The 18,280-nt window shown below is 39.1% G+C and overlaps 1 protein-coding gene across 3 annotated transcripts in view; it reads left to right on the top strand.

The window, feature by feature from the left end:
* NCOA3 (nuclear receptor coactivator 3) overlaps positions 1-15,461 on the top strand; it is a 113,984-nt gene extending 98,523 nt beyond the window's left edge. For 2 of the 3 annotated variants that reach the window (XR_015742701.1, XR_015742702.1), the window contains 7 exons: positions 1,230-1,529; positions 2,164-2,268; positions 3,173-3,398; positions 4,520-4,694; positions 5,562-5,703; positions 11,831-12,371; positions 12,415-15,461. Coding sequence is in view for 1 of the 3 variants with exons in the window: in XM_087929018.1 (XP_087785144.1) it covers positions 1,230-1,529; positions 2,164-2,268; positions 3,173-3,398; positions 4,520-4,694; positions 5,562-5,703; positions 11,831-11,842 (960 nt within the window). In the remaining 2 variants the exon portion in view is untranslated. The other variant, XM_087929018.1, reaches the window with a different exon arrangement.
* Positions 15,462-18,280: the final 2,819 nt, after the last annotated feature.

The raw sequence follows: 18,280 nt of genomic DNA, 5'->3' as shown, positions 1-18,280 counted from the left end.
AGTAAATGATCCTCTTAAATGCTTTATTTTCTGGCTAGCTGAATATAGTGTAAACTATAAGGATGATACTGAATTAGTCCTGCTACAGTTTTTTTCCTGCACTATTATAGATTACAGATTCTTCTATGAGAATTGATTTTAGATTGTATACACCTGTTATACCTCACCTTCTCCCCAAACTGAGCACAGTTCAAGCTCAGTTTATCGTTGCTCAGTGAGAATTTTTTTCAGTTTTAAGTATACATTATAAGTATAAGGTTAATTAAACTATTAATAACAAATGATACAAAATACTGCACAAGATACTGTAGTGCCACAATTAAAACCTGGAAAATCATAGTGTGACAAATGCTCCATTTAATAATTAAAGAAATTCTTTCATCTAAAATTATTTTGTTCCTAGTACTTCCTTCAATGCTCCATTATCTATTGTACATAATTGTAATTAGTATATACATACTTTTTCTATATTAGCAAATGTGCTGTAACACCATTGCATTAATTACTGCTAAATGAATGATGCAGATTGCTAGTTGAATGACAGGTACTGTTAATATAATTTGAATGGAAGGAGGCAGTGGAGCTAAGGAATGAGATTTTTAGATTATGTTCGAAGATTACCTTTTCATAGAAGTGCCAGAAGAAGTGGCAAGTTATGCCCTTCCTCCAATAGTCATTATCTCCAGGTATATTCTCTTTTTCTCTCCCTCCCTCTCTCACACACAGAACAAAATTGTTCACCATGTGTCTATTAATATATGCAATATATTGTTGCAGAGAGTGAACTAAGTTCCCTATTCTTTATTTTAATGTATATAACATCACTTTTATTTTTAAAAGTGCACCTTTTAAGCAAAGCCTCACTTCAAATATATGTTATAAAAATACATACAGTTTGAACGTATCTCACTTATTTTAAGTGGTCTAGGGCTCACTACATTTTTTTTTTTAACTCAGGTTTGAACACTGAAATAACATGCTGGCTCTATCAGTCTTTTGCATCTTAATTTTCTAATACTGGCTGTAACCATCAATATCTTAGGCAAATCCTCTTCCCTCACTACTCATCGTTATTGTGAAATAGTAGGAATCAGAGGAACCATTTAAACCAAGGCATTGATATAAATGCATTATTCCAACTGGAAGCAATGCATTAACACGTAGTACCCTTCTGGCACTATATACAGTACAATTACATACGTGATACATAGTTCCCTATTCTTTTGAAGGGACAAGCTTTGGAATCCAAACATGAAGCATTTCATGGCCAAGATTCTGCAGTCATGATTGATCAGAAGCCTCCAATATATGGACAACCCTACCATGGGCCAGGAGCAGGAATGCCCGGTGGTTTTAGTGGCAGCATTCAGGGCCAACAGGCAGCCTTTAACTCGATGATGAATCAGATGAACCAGCAGAACAATTTTCCAATGCAAGCCATGCATCCCAGAGCAAATGTTATGAGACCGCGAACCAATGCACCAAAGCAGCTCCGTATGCAACTCCAGCAGAGGCTTCAAGGACAACAGGTAATATGTTCTGAAAAAGCAGGATTGTGCCAAAGTGTAACGTTTGGATTTTTTTTCTTCCTATTGCAAAGTTTAATAGTAATAATTCAACCTTCATCGCTGTGCTAATCTGCTTGCTTGTTTGTCTGGTGTATTCCTTGCATATCTTGACTGCTGAAGAGGATGTTGATTGCTGGAAAAGATTGTCAAAAATCAACAGTAAAAAAGCTAAGAAAGAAACAAAAAGGCCTTCCAGCAGCTTTCTAGCAACCAACTCCCAGATAAGCAGGAATTAACACTAGACAGACAATCTAGCAGTAGGCAATATCCTAATTAAGGAACTACTAAGGAGAAAACCTCACCCCTTCCAAATACTGGCAGGGCAAGCTACTGTATATAAGCAGAGAGCAAACCCCCATTCACTAGCAGAGGGTTTGGCAACCGGTCATAAGTAAAAATGAGATTGCCAAGTGCCAAGATCACAATCATTAGTCCATGAAGGCACTGCAATGGCAATTTTGAGCAGCGGTGATAAGTTGTTTCATTCAGCACCAACATCATTTTGGTTGCTGAACAAAAACGATCATAATTCAACTACATGTGTGATACATTTTAATATAGATCTTTTACAATATATTGCTTCTTTTTTCTTAAGTTTTTGAATCAGGCTTGTCAAACGCTTGATATGAAAATGGAAAATACCAATCCTGGTGGTGCATCGGTGATGAGACCTGTTCTACCTCCCCAGATGGGATCACAAGTGAGTCATTAAGGCCATTATGTGTTAGAAATAAAACTGTACAAGGGCCTCCCATGTCCTGCTTTACTTACATTTTTGTTCCTCTCCATGTAATCACATTCCCATATTCTGTATTTGGACATCCTAGAGCTTACATAGGTATATTTAGTTTTTAGTATATAACAACACGGAAGTGGGACACTACTCTATGATGGATGGACTTGTCAGTCAAGGCTCCAGCCCTGGATTTTCCAGATGATCATCTATTACTGGAGTGTCAAACTCAAGGTCCGCAGGCCAGATCTGGCCCATGGGTTGCTTAAATCTGGCCCGCAGGACTTCTGTGGCCTGGAAATAGCAAAGGACTGACCCGTGGTGCCTCTCCCGTAGCCCGTTTTTGGTCTCCACAGCCTCCTGCAATACCCTGTGAGGCCTCTGTGTGGCCCATTTTGGCCAGCAGGGGGAGTCCTTCCTGTCTTCCGCTCCTCTGCCAGCCTGTGGAGAACTCCAATGCTGATCCGGCCCTTGAAGAAATCCAGTTTGACAACCCCTGATCTATTATTTCAGATTATTCTGTCCAGAGTTTGGGCTAACCTAATACTGCTCTCTTCTGCATGGATTGTGTGATTTTGGCTGCACAAATAGAGCGGACAGACAATGAGTTGAAATATTGTATACTAGATCAGGGGTCTCCAACCTTAGCAACTTTAAGACTTGTGGACTTCAACTCCCAGAATTTCTCAGCCACAAATCTTAAAGTTGTTAAGGTTGGAGACCCCTGTACTAGATCATGATATGTGTTTTCACTGTAGAATTGATGTACATCTTCCATCAGAGTTTTAATTTATTAATAAGTATTACAACACACTTAAGTATTTTTATGGTGAATGGCTTATTCCCTGTCCTCTTGTTTTGGTGTTAACAGCAAGGCTTCCTTAATGCTCAGATGGTGGCACAACGCAACAGGGAGTTAATAAGTCATCATCTCAGACAGCAAAGAATGGCCATGATGATGCAGCAGCAACAGCAACAACCTCCAGCCTTCAGTCCTCCCCCGAATGTGACCGCCTCAGGAAACATTGATGGTGCTGTTACAGGCTCTCTGATGGCTCCTGTCCCACCCCAACAATTTCCGTACTCTTCAAATTATGGTACTCATTTCACTGGTTCAGCTTTCTTCTTCTTTCTTCTGGACCTAAATGTTGGCATAAATGAAGTACCTGTGATCTTAAGGACGAAAGCTTAATATAAATAAATATAAGCAGGAAGGAGATTGGTAATTTTCAAATGATCTAAAATAGAATTGTCAGAGAGAGGCTTAAGATTAGATGGCATTTATCTTTACTTTGCAATTATGTTGATTGCAGGGCTTTGATTTTAGTTACTGCTCATTTATTTCTTAATTGCTCAAAATGTTTTTCTTCTGCCAGTGAAATGGTTCCAGAGCAATACACGTATCTTAAATGTGTTGCTTTGGTTTCCTACATTCAAATTATTTCTCCTGCATTCCAACAATTTAAATTTTTCAGAATGAGTTCAGATTAGTTTGTCTGATCACATTGATTGATTATGTACCATCAAGTCATTTTTGACTTCTAGCAACCACATAGATATGCTAGGTGAATATACATTCTATGTTCATATCTATTTGCAACATGCGAAATTGAAGAAAGTATATCAGTTTGGTTAATATCAAAATCCATAAGAGAAGAGGGAGTCTTGACCTTTTAACACTGACATAAAACTAAAAATGCAGTTATCTTGAGTATTGGGGCTCTTCAAAATAATGCTTTCTTCTATTATACCATTAGGTACTTTATTTAGTGAGGATTTAACTAAATCAGATGAAGAGAAATTTTGAAAAACATTTTCTGTAAGTTCTAATAGAAGCAAAGGGTGCAATTTTCAAATTGCATGTTGCTGCAAATATTTTACCTACTAAAGGAATAATACATTGTGGATTAGATATAATTAGATTGTGACTTAGCAATAGCACAATGAACATACAAACATGCATGCATGCATACATACATACATACCAGTAGGGGAACAATGTCTGCAGTTCAGTAGCTAGTTTTATACGATCAAAGATTTATTAAAAATGAGTGAAATTCAAGACAAACATAAGGAATCCTTTCTAGGGTCCATCTTGTAAACTACATGCTGAACTAATTAATACCAAGATTGGTGTTGTTAAAGACATCATAAAGCATTCCTTTCTTAAACAAAAGTTTGTTGAATTAAAAATAATGACCAAACTGTCCTTTTCAAGGAATGAGCCAGCAACCTGATCCTGCCTTCAGCAGGGTATCAAGTCCTCCTAATGCCATGATGGCTCAAAGAGTTGGACCCTCACAAAACTCAATATTGCCACATCCCCAGGCTTCACCAATGTACCCAACACCAGAGATGAAGGGATGGCCTTCAGGAAACATTGCCAGGAGCAGGTGAGAGAAATTTTTTGGCATTTTCAAATGACAATGACAACACCAATGTAGGTTTTCAATAACAAGGGAAAATAATAGGAAGAAACCTTTCTGTTGCCTCCTTTTCTACTTTTGCTTCAGATTTTAGTTTAACTGCTACTTGATGTATCAACTGTCAGTAGATCCTAAAAAATACAGCTAAAAAATGGGAATTTTCTGAAAAAAGTGCTCCAATTGCTCAATCCTTCCAGTGAGGTTCCACTCATTTCCTTGGATATACTGCTCTCTGCATGGTAGAGAGGCTATAGACCATGTGGCCTATTTAATGTAACAGGTGCTACAAAGGACAGAATTTCTTGTAAGAGAGAATTTCAGATTATAGGTCAAATTAAGAACTTCTGTGATCTTTGCTCTTGAAATAGTCATTTGTTTCATTCTCTTGATTTCATCAGTGATTAATTACTGTACACACTGCTTGCAGGAGGCACTGTTGGCTTTGATACTTTTGATATTTTTAATGCCAATATATGACCAAATAAACTTTTTATCTCAATCTTAACCTGAACATGTTACTCTGTTAGATATAAATTAGGTTATTCCCATTTATATTTAATAAGTAAAGTGTTGTATTCAGATAAACATTAGAGTATTTGATTTTAAAGATGTAGAACTTAGATATTGCAGACCTTAGAAGTATAAGAAAAATAGAAATTAAAATTAGAGACCATTGCTATGCATGTTATACTTGTTTATCTTGAATGATGTCTGCCATTTTGAAAGCCACTTCGATATTGATGATATTGCTACCATCTCCTATTATGTCTTATAAAATTGTAATTACTGTATTCAACAATTTATCTTTTTTTTTTGTATTCTTATGTCCCATAGTTCTTTTCCACAGCAGCATTTCAGTCACCCAGGGAATCCTGCAAGTTACAATATGATGCATATGAACAGTAGTGGAGGCCACATGGCCCAAATGAATATCAATACTATGCCTCTGTCAGGAATGGCCATGGGTCCTGATCAGGTAAGTGACATTCAATTTCTACAGATCACCAGCTATGATCAGCTCCTGGAAGTATTTTTAAGGTAGAAACCTGTGGAGAGTCTCATGGTTATCCCAAAGGTGCTTTTTCCAAAAGGCAACTGGACTAACTTGGTTTTTCTCCTTTGAAAATATTTGGCTCCTCCCATGAGCTGTTCAGAGCATCCAGAAGTGGGGGAGGTGCTTCAGTCTCTTCTGGAAAGGCTGGGCTTAAAACTCCGGGACGCTCCTCCTCCTCCACAGGACACCTCCCCAGCATCCCCCAGTTTTAGCTCAGCCTTCGTGGTAAGAGGTTGTACACTCCCTGACTGGAACGGTTTTCTGATTCAGCTAGTCAAAATTCAGGTTTGCTCTTGGGTTAATTCAGAGTGTAAATTTTTCCCCAATTAATTTGGTGATTTCAAGGCTTGTGGCTCTATTAGGTCATCCCCCCGATCAGTTTGAGAGCAGTTCTTTGTGGCTGGCAGAGCCTGCCACTCCGCAGGCAGACTGAGATGGCCACTTCAGGCAATTAGCTTATCTAATCCCCCGATCGTCTTATCTCTGCTATCTTGGCGGAGTGCTCGGAGCCACGGCTCACTTCTCCTTGCCGTTTCGACTGACAGGCTCATTTATCTGACAATTTAGAGAGTCAGCAGCAGCGGCTCGTTAAACTGCTCAGGCAATTAACATTGGAGATTCTGCCTTCCCGCCATTTTCAACGTCTGGCTTCAAGTTCGCGCCTAAATATCACAGGCGCCATTCCCCGCTGGTTTCCCTTCTTGGGGACCAGGGCAAGTACCTTCCCACTCCACTTCCCTGGGATTATTTCTCTTTTATCTTGCTGGTGTTGGATAAGCAGGCTAGTCCTTAAACAGGAATTTTTTCCTTTTGCAATTGTGTTTTGGATCATTACATTGGAGTGAAGCCGCAAGTGCCATTTCAAACAGCGGGACGTTTTTGACAGGAAAGGATCCATCCAGGCCCTGTATAGCTGGTTTCCCTTGTTGGAGACCAGGGATCCAGAATATTTCTTGCTTGGAGCGCTTGGGGGTTTCTCTTGTCGGGGACCCTTAGATACTGTTTCCCATATACACAGTTTTACATGTAGATATGGGCACATATATGTATATGTGCATATATGTGTGTGTGTGTGTGTGTGTGTGTGTGTGTGTGTGTGTGTATGTGTGTGTATATAGATATATATATAGACTTACACTCTACTTTCAACCACCGGGGTAGGCATCACCCCTAAGTACTACTACTACTACTACTACTAATAATAATAATAATAATTATTATTATTATTATTTTTTAAAAAAATAAAGTTAGTGGCACGAGAATCAGTCCTCCACAATGAAAGGTGACGTCTTCCACTCCAAGACAAATAAGTCCCGAGATAAGTCAGTGGGCCCCAAAAAGGCCTCTAAGGCGGCGGATAAGGATGCCCATATACGGCACTCAGCCTTGGAAAGGCAGTTGCAGAAACGGGCCAGGGAGACGGACAAGATGGCTATGACACAACAATCGGATCAGGGCCCAAGTACATTGTTGGGTCCCTTGGACTTATCCACCCAGCCCAGACAGGCTATTGCAGCGGTGGAATTCTCTGCCGACGCCACATTTAATGCAGTCAAATTCTCGTCTAGAGCAATAGCATCTCACGTACTGGCAGGCGGATACCAAGCATAAATGCAAGCTGGCATCAGCCCCAATATTGGGGGATAAATTATTTGGCAGTGTCTTGGAGCCCCTGCTTATTGAGAATAGAAACAAGAAAAAAGTGCTTCCACCTCTTTTTTAGAGGTCTGAAAACAGAACGCCCCAGTCGTTTCGAAGGGGTTCCTTTCGGCCCTACTATCAAGGCCCATACGTTCCCAGATCACAGAGAACATCAGGCTACAGGCCTAGTTTTAGACAGGATAGGTCAGAATCTTCCGATAGAGGTCAGCGGGGAGGCCAAAATAGAAGAAACCCCAGAGGTACTGGAGGCCGATTTTTTCGTCGCCCCAAGTGAGTCCTTGACAGCAGCTCCCATTGGAGGGCGGCTAAAATTGTTTGCTGATCAATGGGACAGCTCCACCTCTGATGCGTGGGTCAGGGACTCTATTGGGTTTGGTTTAGCGCTAGAGTTTCAATCCTCCCCCCCCGAACTTTTTCATTAGGAGCCCTAGGTCCACGGACCACATTAAGAGAACGTTGATGCAAGAGGTTATCAATCATCTTCTGCATATTCAGGCCATTAGAGAGGTCCCATCTGAACAACGGGGTCAAGGCTGTTACTCTCTATTGTTTGTGGTCCCAAAGAGTTCAGGGGGCTGGAGGGCAATTCTGGACCTCAAACGTCTGAACAGATCATCGATTTATTGAAAATTCAAGATGACTACTCTCCAGTCCATTCTGCTCAGCATTAGAGAACGATGTCATGACCTTTATAGATCTCACAGAGGTTTATCTACATATACCAATTAGACCTGCTCATTACAGATACCTTAGATTTTGCTATTGTGATTGGTACTACGACTATATCGCCCTGCCATTTGGTCTGGCTTCAACCCCCATGACTTTTACCAAGGTCCTCGCGGCTTTGGCTGCCTCTCTCAGGATCAAATCTATTCGCTTACAATGTTATCTGGATGATATTTTAATTTTGTCATCTTCCAGACACCAAGCAAATTTGGATACCAAGATTACTCTGGAGACCCTTCAAGGTCACGGCTTTTCCATAAATTGGGATAAAAGCCATTTGATCCCTTCAACTAGATTAGTTCATTTAGAGGCAGTGATAGATACTGTGGAGGGCAAGGTTTTTCTCTCAGGACAGGTTGAATAGTATGCAGTCTTTGGCCAGAGAGATCAGAGCCTCAAAGAGGGTTTCCCTGGCAGTTCTGTCTCGACTGTTAGGGAAACTGATTTCTTGTATTTCCATTGTGCCTTGTGCTTTATTCCATTCTAGAGAGCTGCAATTGTTCCTGCTACCTTTACAGTGATCCGGAAGAGCCACTTCCAATGATCAGATAAAGGTACACAATGTTCTCCGATCGCTCCGCTGGTGGTCGGAAAACACGATAAACAAGGGGTGTCCTTTCAAGGAACCTTGCAGGGCAACGATCACAACTGATGCCAGCCTGGTAGGATGGGGAGCTCACTTCCAATCCCACACTGCACAGGGAAGTTGGACTATTTCTGAACAATCACAAAGCACCAACCTGTTGAAGTTGCGAGCAGTTCACCTGGCCTTACGCAGTTTTCTACCCCTTTTCCAATCATGCCACGTTCTGGTCTTGACAGAAAATATCACAACCAAGGCCCACGTAAACAGACAGGGGGGTACCCATTCCAAACTTCTGATGCTGGAGACGGCCAGGTCGTTCAAGTGGGCCAAGGCCAATCTGTTGTCACTCAAGGTAGAGCACATAGCAGGGGCCTTAAACACACAAGCGGACTGGCTCAGCAGGGCCACAATAGATCAGACAGAGTGGCGCCTACACCCGTCTTTCTTCCAGGAAGCAGTGCGGAGGTTTGGGCAACCAGTGATCGATCTATTTGCCTCTCCCCTCAACGCCCAATTGCCCTGGTATATTTCAAGATACCGGACTCAGGGGGCGGAGGCTGTCAACGACCTGTGATGTCAGTTGCCTCCTGGACTTCTGTATGCATTTCCTCCACTTCCTGTAATACCCAGGTTGGTCCAGAAGTCATTGGAGGAACGAGCGGAATTGATATTGGTCGCCCCTTATTGGCCCAGGTGAACTTGGTTTGCGGACTTACAGGACCTGTTGAGAGAACAACCTTGGAAAATTCCACCGCTGAGGGTTTCCCTCTCGCAAGGCCGGTGCTTCACCCGGACCCACAATGGCTCAGCCAAGCCGTATGGAGGTTGAGCGGAGCCGTTTAAGGACCCAACAGATTTCAGAGGATGCCATTGCCACCATACAAGCATCCAGACGGTCCTCTACAAATCGTATATATGAGGCCACGTGGTCTGCTGGTGCCGGGGGTCTAAGATCAACCCAACTGCCCCATCAATAGGACAATTATTGGACTTTTTAGAGGAGGGGTTGACTAAGGGCCTATCTCCAAATACTTTACGCAGACAGGTGGCGGCCTTAGCCTCGGTGATATCCTGGGGTGGCCTTCGTTCCATAGCGCACCATCCACATGTCTGCAGCTCTCTTAAGGGTGCTGCAAACTTACGACCTCCTGTAATTCACCGCTATCCCACTTGGGAGCTCAACAAGGTGTTAACCGCACTTACAACTGGCCCGTTTGAGCCTTTAAGAACTGCTAGTCTCAAATTCCTGACATATAAGGTGGTCTTCTTAATTGCGATCACATCAGCAAGGAAGATTTCCGAATTGGCAGCATTGTCGATGAGAAAGGACCTGTGCGTGTTTCATACGGACAGAGTGGTTCTCAAATTGGATCCATCGTTCACCCCTAAAGTAAATTCAGTCTTCCACAGAGCGCAGGAGTTGGTGCTTCCAAATTTTTGTCCGAAACCATCTCATAGACTGAAGCATCAATGGCATCAACTTGACGTTCGAAGGGTGTTAAGCATCTATCTAGACCGCACGGTGGCATTTCGAAAATCTGAGGCTCTATTCCTATCCTTCAACCCATCCACTTTAGGACACAAGGTGTCATCGATGACCATTGGTAGATGGTTGAGAGCCACCATAGCTAAAAGTTACAAATGCCAGTCCATCTCAGTTCCTAAGGGCATTACAGCCCACTCAACAAGGAGTGCGGCAACATCAGCAGCATGGGCCACACGGGCTTCCATAGACGAAATTTGCAGAGCGGCAATTTGGGCTTCACCATCGCCCTTTGTCAGAAATTATAAAATTGATGTCTATGCCTCAGTGGACGCTCCATTTGGCAGAAGAGTCCTGCTGAGGGTCCACAGAGTTTAGGAGTGGATTTCGATCCAGACAGAGTCCCTCCCTAAGGACAGGCCAAGCTTTGGTATGTCCCACTTCTGGATGCTCTGAACAGCTCATGGGAGAAAGGGCGTTGGTACTTACCTGATACGCCCGTTCTCTGTGAGCTGTGAAGAACTTCCAGCCCCACCCATTTCTTTCCATCTGGTGGGGTTCCGTTCCGGTCAGGGATCTAGATTAGGTGATGAGTTCTGGACTTTGGCACTCAGTCTTCGCAAAACTGGAGGACGCTGAGGAGGTGTCCCGTGGAGGAGGAGCAGTGTCCCGGAGTTTTAAGTCCAGCCTTTCTAGAAGAGACTGAAGCACCTCCCCCACTTCTGGATGCTCTTCACAGCTCATAGAGAATGGGCGTATCAGGTAAGTACCAACACCCTTTCTCATCCAAGAAGACATCTCATCTTGGATAAGAAGCAAAACATTTTCTTTTTTTCTTTTTTTAATAGATTTTTATTATATTTTCCACAAATACAAATCTCATTCACATTTTTAACAACACATTGGCATCTATAAATATATATCTTATAAATCTTATTATATATCTTTTCTTTATATACATCAACACATATCTATTGTATCTATCTGTAGTTGCTTCTATCTTACATACCTTATACTCTTTTATCTTACATACCTTATATGTGTCTACCATATTATTCTCTTAAGGCCTCTTATATTGGTTACATTATTCTTCTTACATTTTGTACCCATTCTCTAACCATTAATACCATTTATGTCATATTGCATAATATTCGGAGTTCTCCTAAGAAGCAAAACATTTTCAAAGGAAAAAAGCCAAGAAAGTCCCATTGCCTTTTGGAAAAAGTACCTTTGGGACTATTTTTAAGGTTGATATTCTCAATATTTTCAGGTCTAATTCATAAATTAGATATACTTGGTCTGCTTGGTCTTTTTCTTGTATATTTCCTTTTTTTCTCACATATTTTCAATTCTATATTATGCTAATAGATTGTCATTAGCTTTCTGCAAGATGAAGAATTTGTAATTCTTTGTCATTCCAGGATTGTAACTCTGGGATCCTGTTCTTGGGAATAAAGGAGTTCAAATGTAACTGACATCTTTCTATCAAAATTCATTCTGTAGTGTTCAAATATACTTAATCCCTAGAATTACAATATTACTTTCACTATATTCTAGTGTTTCTTATATTTTTCTATTGTTCTTTTTTGCAGAAATACTGCTGACATATCCTGCCAGGATCCCTTAACAGGCTGATGCCATAGATGTTGGTAAACTGTATTACAGAAAAGTGCACGAGTGTCATGTCAAACATGTAGCCTTATGGGGAAAAAAACCCACTCCCTTTCCATGGAGATCTCCTAAGTGACTTTATAAGTTATGAAGTTTGGATGTGATTGATAGAATCAAAACGTCACTGTATAATGTTATAAAATGGCCAAATATTACTTTGGCATTCTACAATTGGAACATGGCAACAACTTTTGAGTAGGTGTAATGGGCAGATAGTTTGTAGATTAATTCTGTTTATGGTAGCTATTCAAAGCCCACAACCACAGGCAGACCAAAGTGCCTGGAGAAATCTTAGTAATAATCTTGAATTACATAGTAAGAGCCTCTAACAGAATGTAGTTCTTGGGCTTGATGACAAAGCACTCAACTGTCATGCTGCTGTTAAGGTTGCTTCCATATGTTGGAATTTGGATGTGCATATTTCAGCTCATACCCGTCACCGAATCCAAATCATGCCAAAAGGTTTCAGGGAGATATGTATAATTATGACAGAGATCTCCAAAAGGTTTCAGGGAGATATGTATAATTATGACAGAGATCTCCACCCTGATGTGCAGGATTGTGCACTTTACAAAATGGTATATGGAAATGCAATATGGTTAAGAATGATTGGATGGAGCCCTCCCCCTTATAAGGTCATTCTAAATTGCTGTTACATACTGTGTTTCTAATCATGGTAATAGAAGCAATAATCACAGTTCCTGAACTTCACATAAAACTCAAAAAAGACATTGGAGTTTGAAAAAAAACCTGATTGTGAATATGTTTTGTAAATATCCTGAGATGTTGTACGATAAATATATGACTTTTGTAGGTCACTAACTCATTTTTGCAGAGTTTGTGAAGCTATTTAACAAAAGATAATTTCTGTAAACTCAACTTAGTTAGAGTCGTCCAAATAGGATTTTTTAAAATTATTATTTAAATGGTTTTGGAGCTGGGTAACTATAGCCCTTGTTGTCTCTTGGTTTCTGACAATTTATTTAGAAAATTATGTACTGGCTTTTTAAGATATTTTGGGCATATTTTAGTGGTCTTAAATTTTTCTCTATACCTTAAGTGTGCACTTTGTAACTTTTTTTTAAATAGAGAGCAATTTGATGACAAAAAGGCTCATTTTAGCTGTTAACAGTTTGTTGAATTTTTAATATAATCTACTTTTTCAACAAAAGAGCCTCTGCTCCAGGCCACTTGGCTAACTTTTAAAGAAATTCAGTGTTACTCAGAACATGTTTTTGTGTGTATTAAATGTCTTCTGTCATCTGGAGGCCAAATCTCTTCTGTAACTTACCAGAATCTTTTATGAATGGCAATTAATTATATTACACCTTATTGCAATATGGGCAATAAATAAATTTATTTTTATGCATTACCCTTCATATCATTATCTACAATTTAAGGCTAGAAATGCCATAGTTTTTCTTTCAATTTATGACAAATAAATGAAAGTCTGTGTATTGCCTTTTTTTCCAGGAAAATAACTAGTGATTCAGAATTAACTATTTCAAAAGGTAGATTAAAGTGTCTGAAGCAGTGTAGTGTGTAGTTTCATTATTCCTATTACATTTTCCAATTAGTTCTTCCTGAATATGTAAACTGGTGGTTTTCATTACAGTATTTGATTTGTATTGGAAATTTATTTTAATTTTTGCAGAAGCTTTGCAATTTTATTCTGATACAATTACTTTGCTCCCTCAACTCCAAGGCTGCTGTATTTTGAGCACACACTGAACTTACTGCCTTTTTATATAGTTCACCCAGTGATTGTATTTCATTTTCTTAAAGTTGTCTTTTAAATATTTGAGTTTTGATCCAGAGTTATGTGTGTTCTGATGTGCATATTTCCCTTCAAATGACCAGAGGCTTCCTGACTCTTTGACTTTTTCTGAAATTGTCAGTTAATCTGTAAGTTAATGAATTATATTAATGTTTAAATTGTAATAGCTTTGAGTAATTATTTAAAGCGTAATTTAGATGAAACTCCACATCTCATCACATATTAAAACCTTAATGGTAAATAAATTGAGAAAATACGTTGCACACATATCTGGGCATTCAAGGTGCCTCTAAATTGAGGCTTGTTGTGTTGTGGATCTTATTACAGTAAAATAAAAAGCTTTTTAGAAGCCATTTTAACTGCAAAGTGCAACTTCATGGTAAAAAGCTAAAAAGCAGATGTGTGCAAAACTTTATGAAAGGGGGTGTTCTGATATCCTGGGAAGCATTCTGAGTAATGTGAGAACTCTTCCTATGAAGTTGGAACAGTTGGTAAACATTCAATTTTTATAAGCCTTGAGGATTTTGGTAACAGCTGTGAGTTTAGTTGCTTTGTAAAGTTTGGTCTCTCATCTGACAAAGTTTCTGTTTTCTCCTTTTTTAATTCTGGTTTCATTATTATTATATTTTTAAATTAATTTTTCCTGAATATGAGTATTCCTGACTATTTCTAAAATCTGATAGTATTTGTTGTCCATTGATTCTTTTTCCTCTTGCTACTTCTTTGATTCCAACAATTTCAAATTTAATTTTATTAAGTTGAAAAACAATCATACATTTCAAAAACTTCATTTTGAATTACTACTAAGAAGAATAGTCTTAAGTATTGTTAATTCAAAATATCAATTTTCAGCCACAATTGGGGCTGGAATTTTGGTCAGAAGTCACAAGACACACCCGTGACTGGACCTGGTTTTATAACAATAGTTAAGCAAATCACAGGGTTATAAATCTGAATCATGCAGTTTTAAAGTAAATCACACAATAATAACAGGTCAGAAACCAGCAGACTGCTGGAAATTGGCAAAAAAAATGCATACTGTGGTCACATGAAAATGGGGTATTGCAGTCATAAATGTGAGCTAGTTGCTAAGTACCTGAAATGTAGTCATCATCACTAGCACTGATGATATTGCCTTGTTTGGGTAATGAAACATCTGCAAAAAAATGAACAAGCTCATAAGGACCCCTTATTTCAACCCTGAGCTAAAAAATTCTCCTTTAAAAAGCATCCTGCTGCTGGATGTTTAGTAGCTGTACTGCTGATTGTACAGCATTTGGATGGTTTATTATCGCAAAAAGATTAGAAGGTACTGGTGTCTTTTAAAATTGTGTCTGTAATAAGCCCCTTCTCATCCCATCCAATTTGTTTACCAGAGTGCATCTTTCTCTTTATTTGTGTTTGGTTAACCAATTTAGCTACTTTCTACCTATACTTTTTTCTTTATGCTTTCTACTTTAGTAAAATCTTTTTCAGATAAAAACATTCAGTTGCACAAACTAGCATAGACAATTTAGTAGTCGATTGCCATGTGGCAGCCTTCAAATGAGAGCAATATTTGTTATCTCAAGGAGAAAAGTATACAGTATTTAAAATTAATTCTGGAATTAGTTTACACTTGTACAATTGATCTTTACATCACACAAAGCCTCCTGTGAGCGCTGGCATTTTAAACAAAGGGTTTAATTTGGGATGTGGTCTTGTTTATATTGTTTTAATTTGTTTTGTTTGAATGTGGATAATAATGCAAATAAATGTTTCTATTTGAAACTGAACTTTGGTGGCATGATTAAATCTCAAATTGTAAACACTATATACTTTCACTTACATTTTTACTCCTGAATTAGATTCTGTCCTGGCAAACTGACTAATGTAAGTTAAACTTCCCAAAATCAGGTGACATACAGAGTTTGGTATAATGCATAAAGGAAACATTTTTCATTCAGAAAAAAACTGAATATAATTACCATAGTTGATAGTATTTAGTGGCATAATCTCCTGCTACACATTTGATACTAGATGAAAGTTTCAACATAATGGTTCCATAGAACGCTTCCATACCTACACCACACTTATATTCCATAATGTGATCTGTAAATATAAAACCGCCAGCACAGATCAAGTTCTGTGGTTGCCACTTAAAGCTAACATTGGTTATATGTATCCTTTACTTATATTTAAACTGAAACTCCTTTTCTCTATGCAGTTGTTTGAAAAACCAGTCAAAATGATTTAAACTTAGATTGTAAGCCACATGACAAACTTCAGTGTAAATTGTGATATTTTAGCTATCTCCCATATACTTCTATGTAAATAATGGATGTAAATTGAACAAACGATTTCCTATACAGGTTTTATCTAGCATAAGGTAGGAAGTAGGTTAAATTTTGTACTGAAGCTTTCAACTTAGTAAAGTTTGCAATGTCATCTGTCTTGAAATAGGTGATGTTGTGTACTCTTTAGGAAGCCATCACTTGATCTAACCATCGTAGATCACAATACTCCTGTCACCAAATTCTCTTTAAGAAAGTAAAGAAAGTGGTAGGGTGGCAACTAAAAGGGTTTCTTGATAACGATTATTTGGATCCCTTTTATTCTGGGTTCAGTTTTGAGAATGAGATGAAAGTTGCATTTCTGAGATTTGGAGGTCTCTCACTTTTTCTTACTGGATCTCATAGCTGTGTATGATATTAAATTATGATATCCATTTGAGCTGCTTACATGGGTTCAGGATTGGGGGCAACGTGTAACAGAATTTTTTTCCCTTCAATGGGTAATTCCAATTGCTGGTGGGAGAGAAAGGGTCAAGCCCTTCACTATTTCTGTTTTGGGTTTTAAAGAGCCCAGTCTTTTAGTTTCCTCAATGTGCCATGTGTGAAAGCTCTGATATTACGAATTACCTGGGAAAGATAATCTGTAAGGCTTTGGTGAGGCACTGGTACTATGCTAATGAGGCCCAACTCTGTATCTCCACTCATGACTTTATAGGAGTTGTAGAAATTTTGACTTTTGAGAAGCTGACCACCACAGAAAAAGCTCAGAATGAATCCTGCTAGGAGAAGTCCTGTTTCTGCAAAGGCCTTCTGGTATCAGGACACCGGCTGTCCCCTGAAGAAGAATGTGTACAATTTGGGGGGATGGGGTTTGGGTTCCTCCTGGAATCTCAGTGTCACCTCACATCATCAAAGCAATAGGTGCAGGTTATGGGAGGAGAACCTTCTTTGTCTTCCATTAATTTGGCAGTTGTACTCTTCTCTGGATAAGGATGTGCTAACTGGCAGCTCTATTCTAATAAAAGTACTTTGAGATTATGGTTGTCTTGGAGTTACTGACTGGAATGGATAATCTCTGGACTAACTAACTCTGACACTAACTATAATTCCTTGTGCCCTTGTTGTCTTCCACTTGCATTGTTACAGTTCACAACATGAATCTACTCCGCAAGACAATTTGGGAGCTGGAGCAGAATGCCTTCGCTTGCTTTGCTCACTGGTAAAAGATGATACAGAAGAATTATATAACTATTACCAGTGCTGTCTGACGTCTAGGTGTTATTTACTAGTTACCTATAAAGCTTTATGGATGAGAGCCATGACTCCAAATGTATACGCCATTATGTTCAGGCTAAGAAAGCATGCTAAGAGTTCTCCTCCTTACTAGGAAATTGGGGCTAGTAGAAGGACCTCCTTTCTCTGGAGCAGCTGGCTACTGGATGGCACCTCATGAAGAAGTGCTTCCTAAAAGCTCTGGAGAAAACAAGGGTTAGGGTTACTTCATTACGCTTTTATTACTGTGGCTTTATGTATTTTTTCATAGTTGTAAACCACCTAGGATTGTGTTGAGGGTTTTGTGTATGTATGCATTATAAAAACAAAGAGATAGTCCTTGCTTACCCTCTCTAAGTGGAGCTAGGAACTTTACTAAGCAAAACGGTTGCTAAGTGAGAATTCATGTGATGCATAGCACATCCGAGGCTCCTAGTCTGGGTCTTCCTGCATGATTGCAGTGCTTTCAATGTGCAGCTCTTTTGCAATCCCTTTCTTACCAATCAACCTCTCTAAGGAAAGGGGGGCAGAAAAGCAAAACCCTCTTAGGTCAGCCACCAAAAAATATATACTGACTGTAATGGTGACCATGTAACCGAGCGGTGCTGCCTCAGAAGGTTGTACTGGTCATAAATAGGCCACAATTTCTTTCAGTACCACTGTAACTTCAATGAATGCAAGCACTTGGTAGGCAAGCACTGTGATTATATAAATAAAATATAAAACAATTTCTCAATGGTGGAAGGTGAAATATATAGTAGCAAAACAATGAAGGAAATTGAAGTTCTGCTTTTGATTTGTTCAAGTAATGGAATGAGAGAAATTTGTATGAGACTGAATTTGAAAACAGTTCAATTTTTAAAAAGTCAGGTCTTACTGGGAAATGTTCTTTCCCATTCTCTCCCATCCAACAAGTTGTGTTTGTAAATTTTCAGAAATGTATTTTCTTCTAATATACAGGTTATACAAATTCATATTTTGGAATGAATTAGAAAAGTTGCTTGTATATTGATCACAGAATTATCTTTTTAAAAAAGCTCCAAGTATAA

The sequence above is a fragment of the Pseudonaja textilis genome, chromosome 3, assembly GCF_049901715.1.
Source record: "Pseudonaja textilis isolate UNSWEBS1 chromosome 3, rPseTex1.2, whole genome shotgun sequence".
NCBI lineage: Eukaryota > Metazoa > Chordata > Lepidosauria > Squamata > Elapidae > Pseudonaja > Pseudonaja textilis.
Note: the sequence above shows the minus strand (reverse complement) of the source record. Positions and strands in the feature narration are given on the sequence as shown.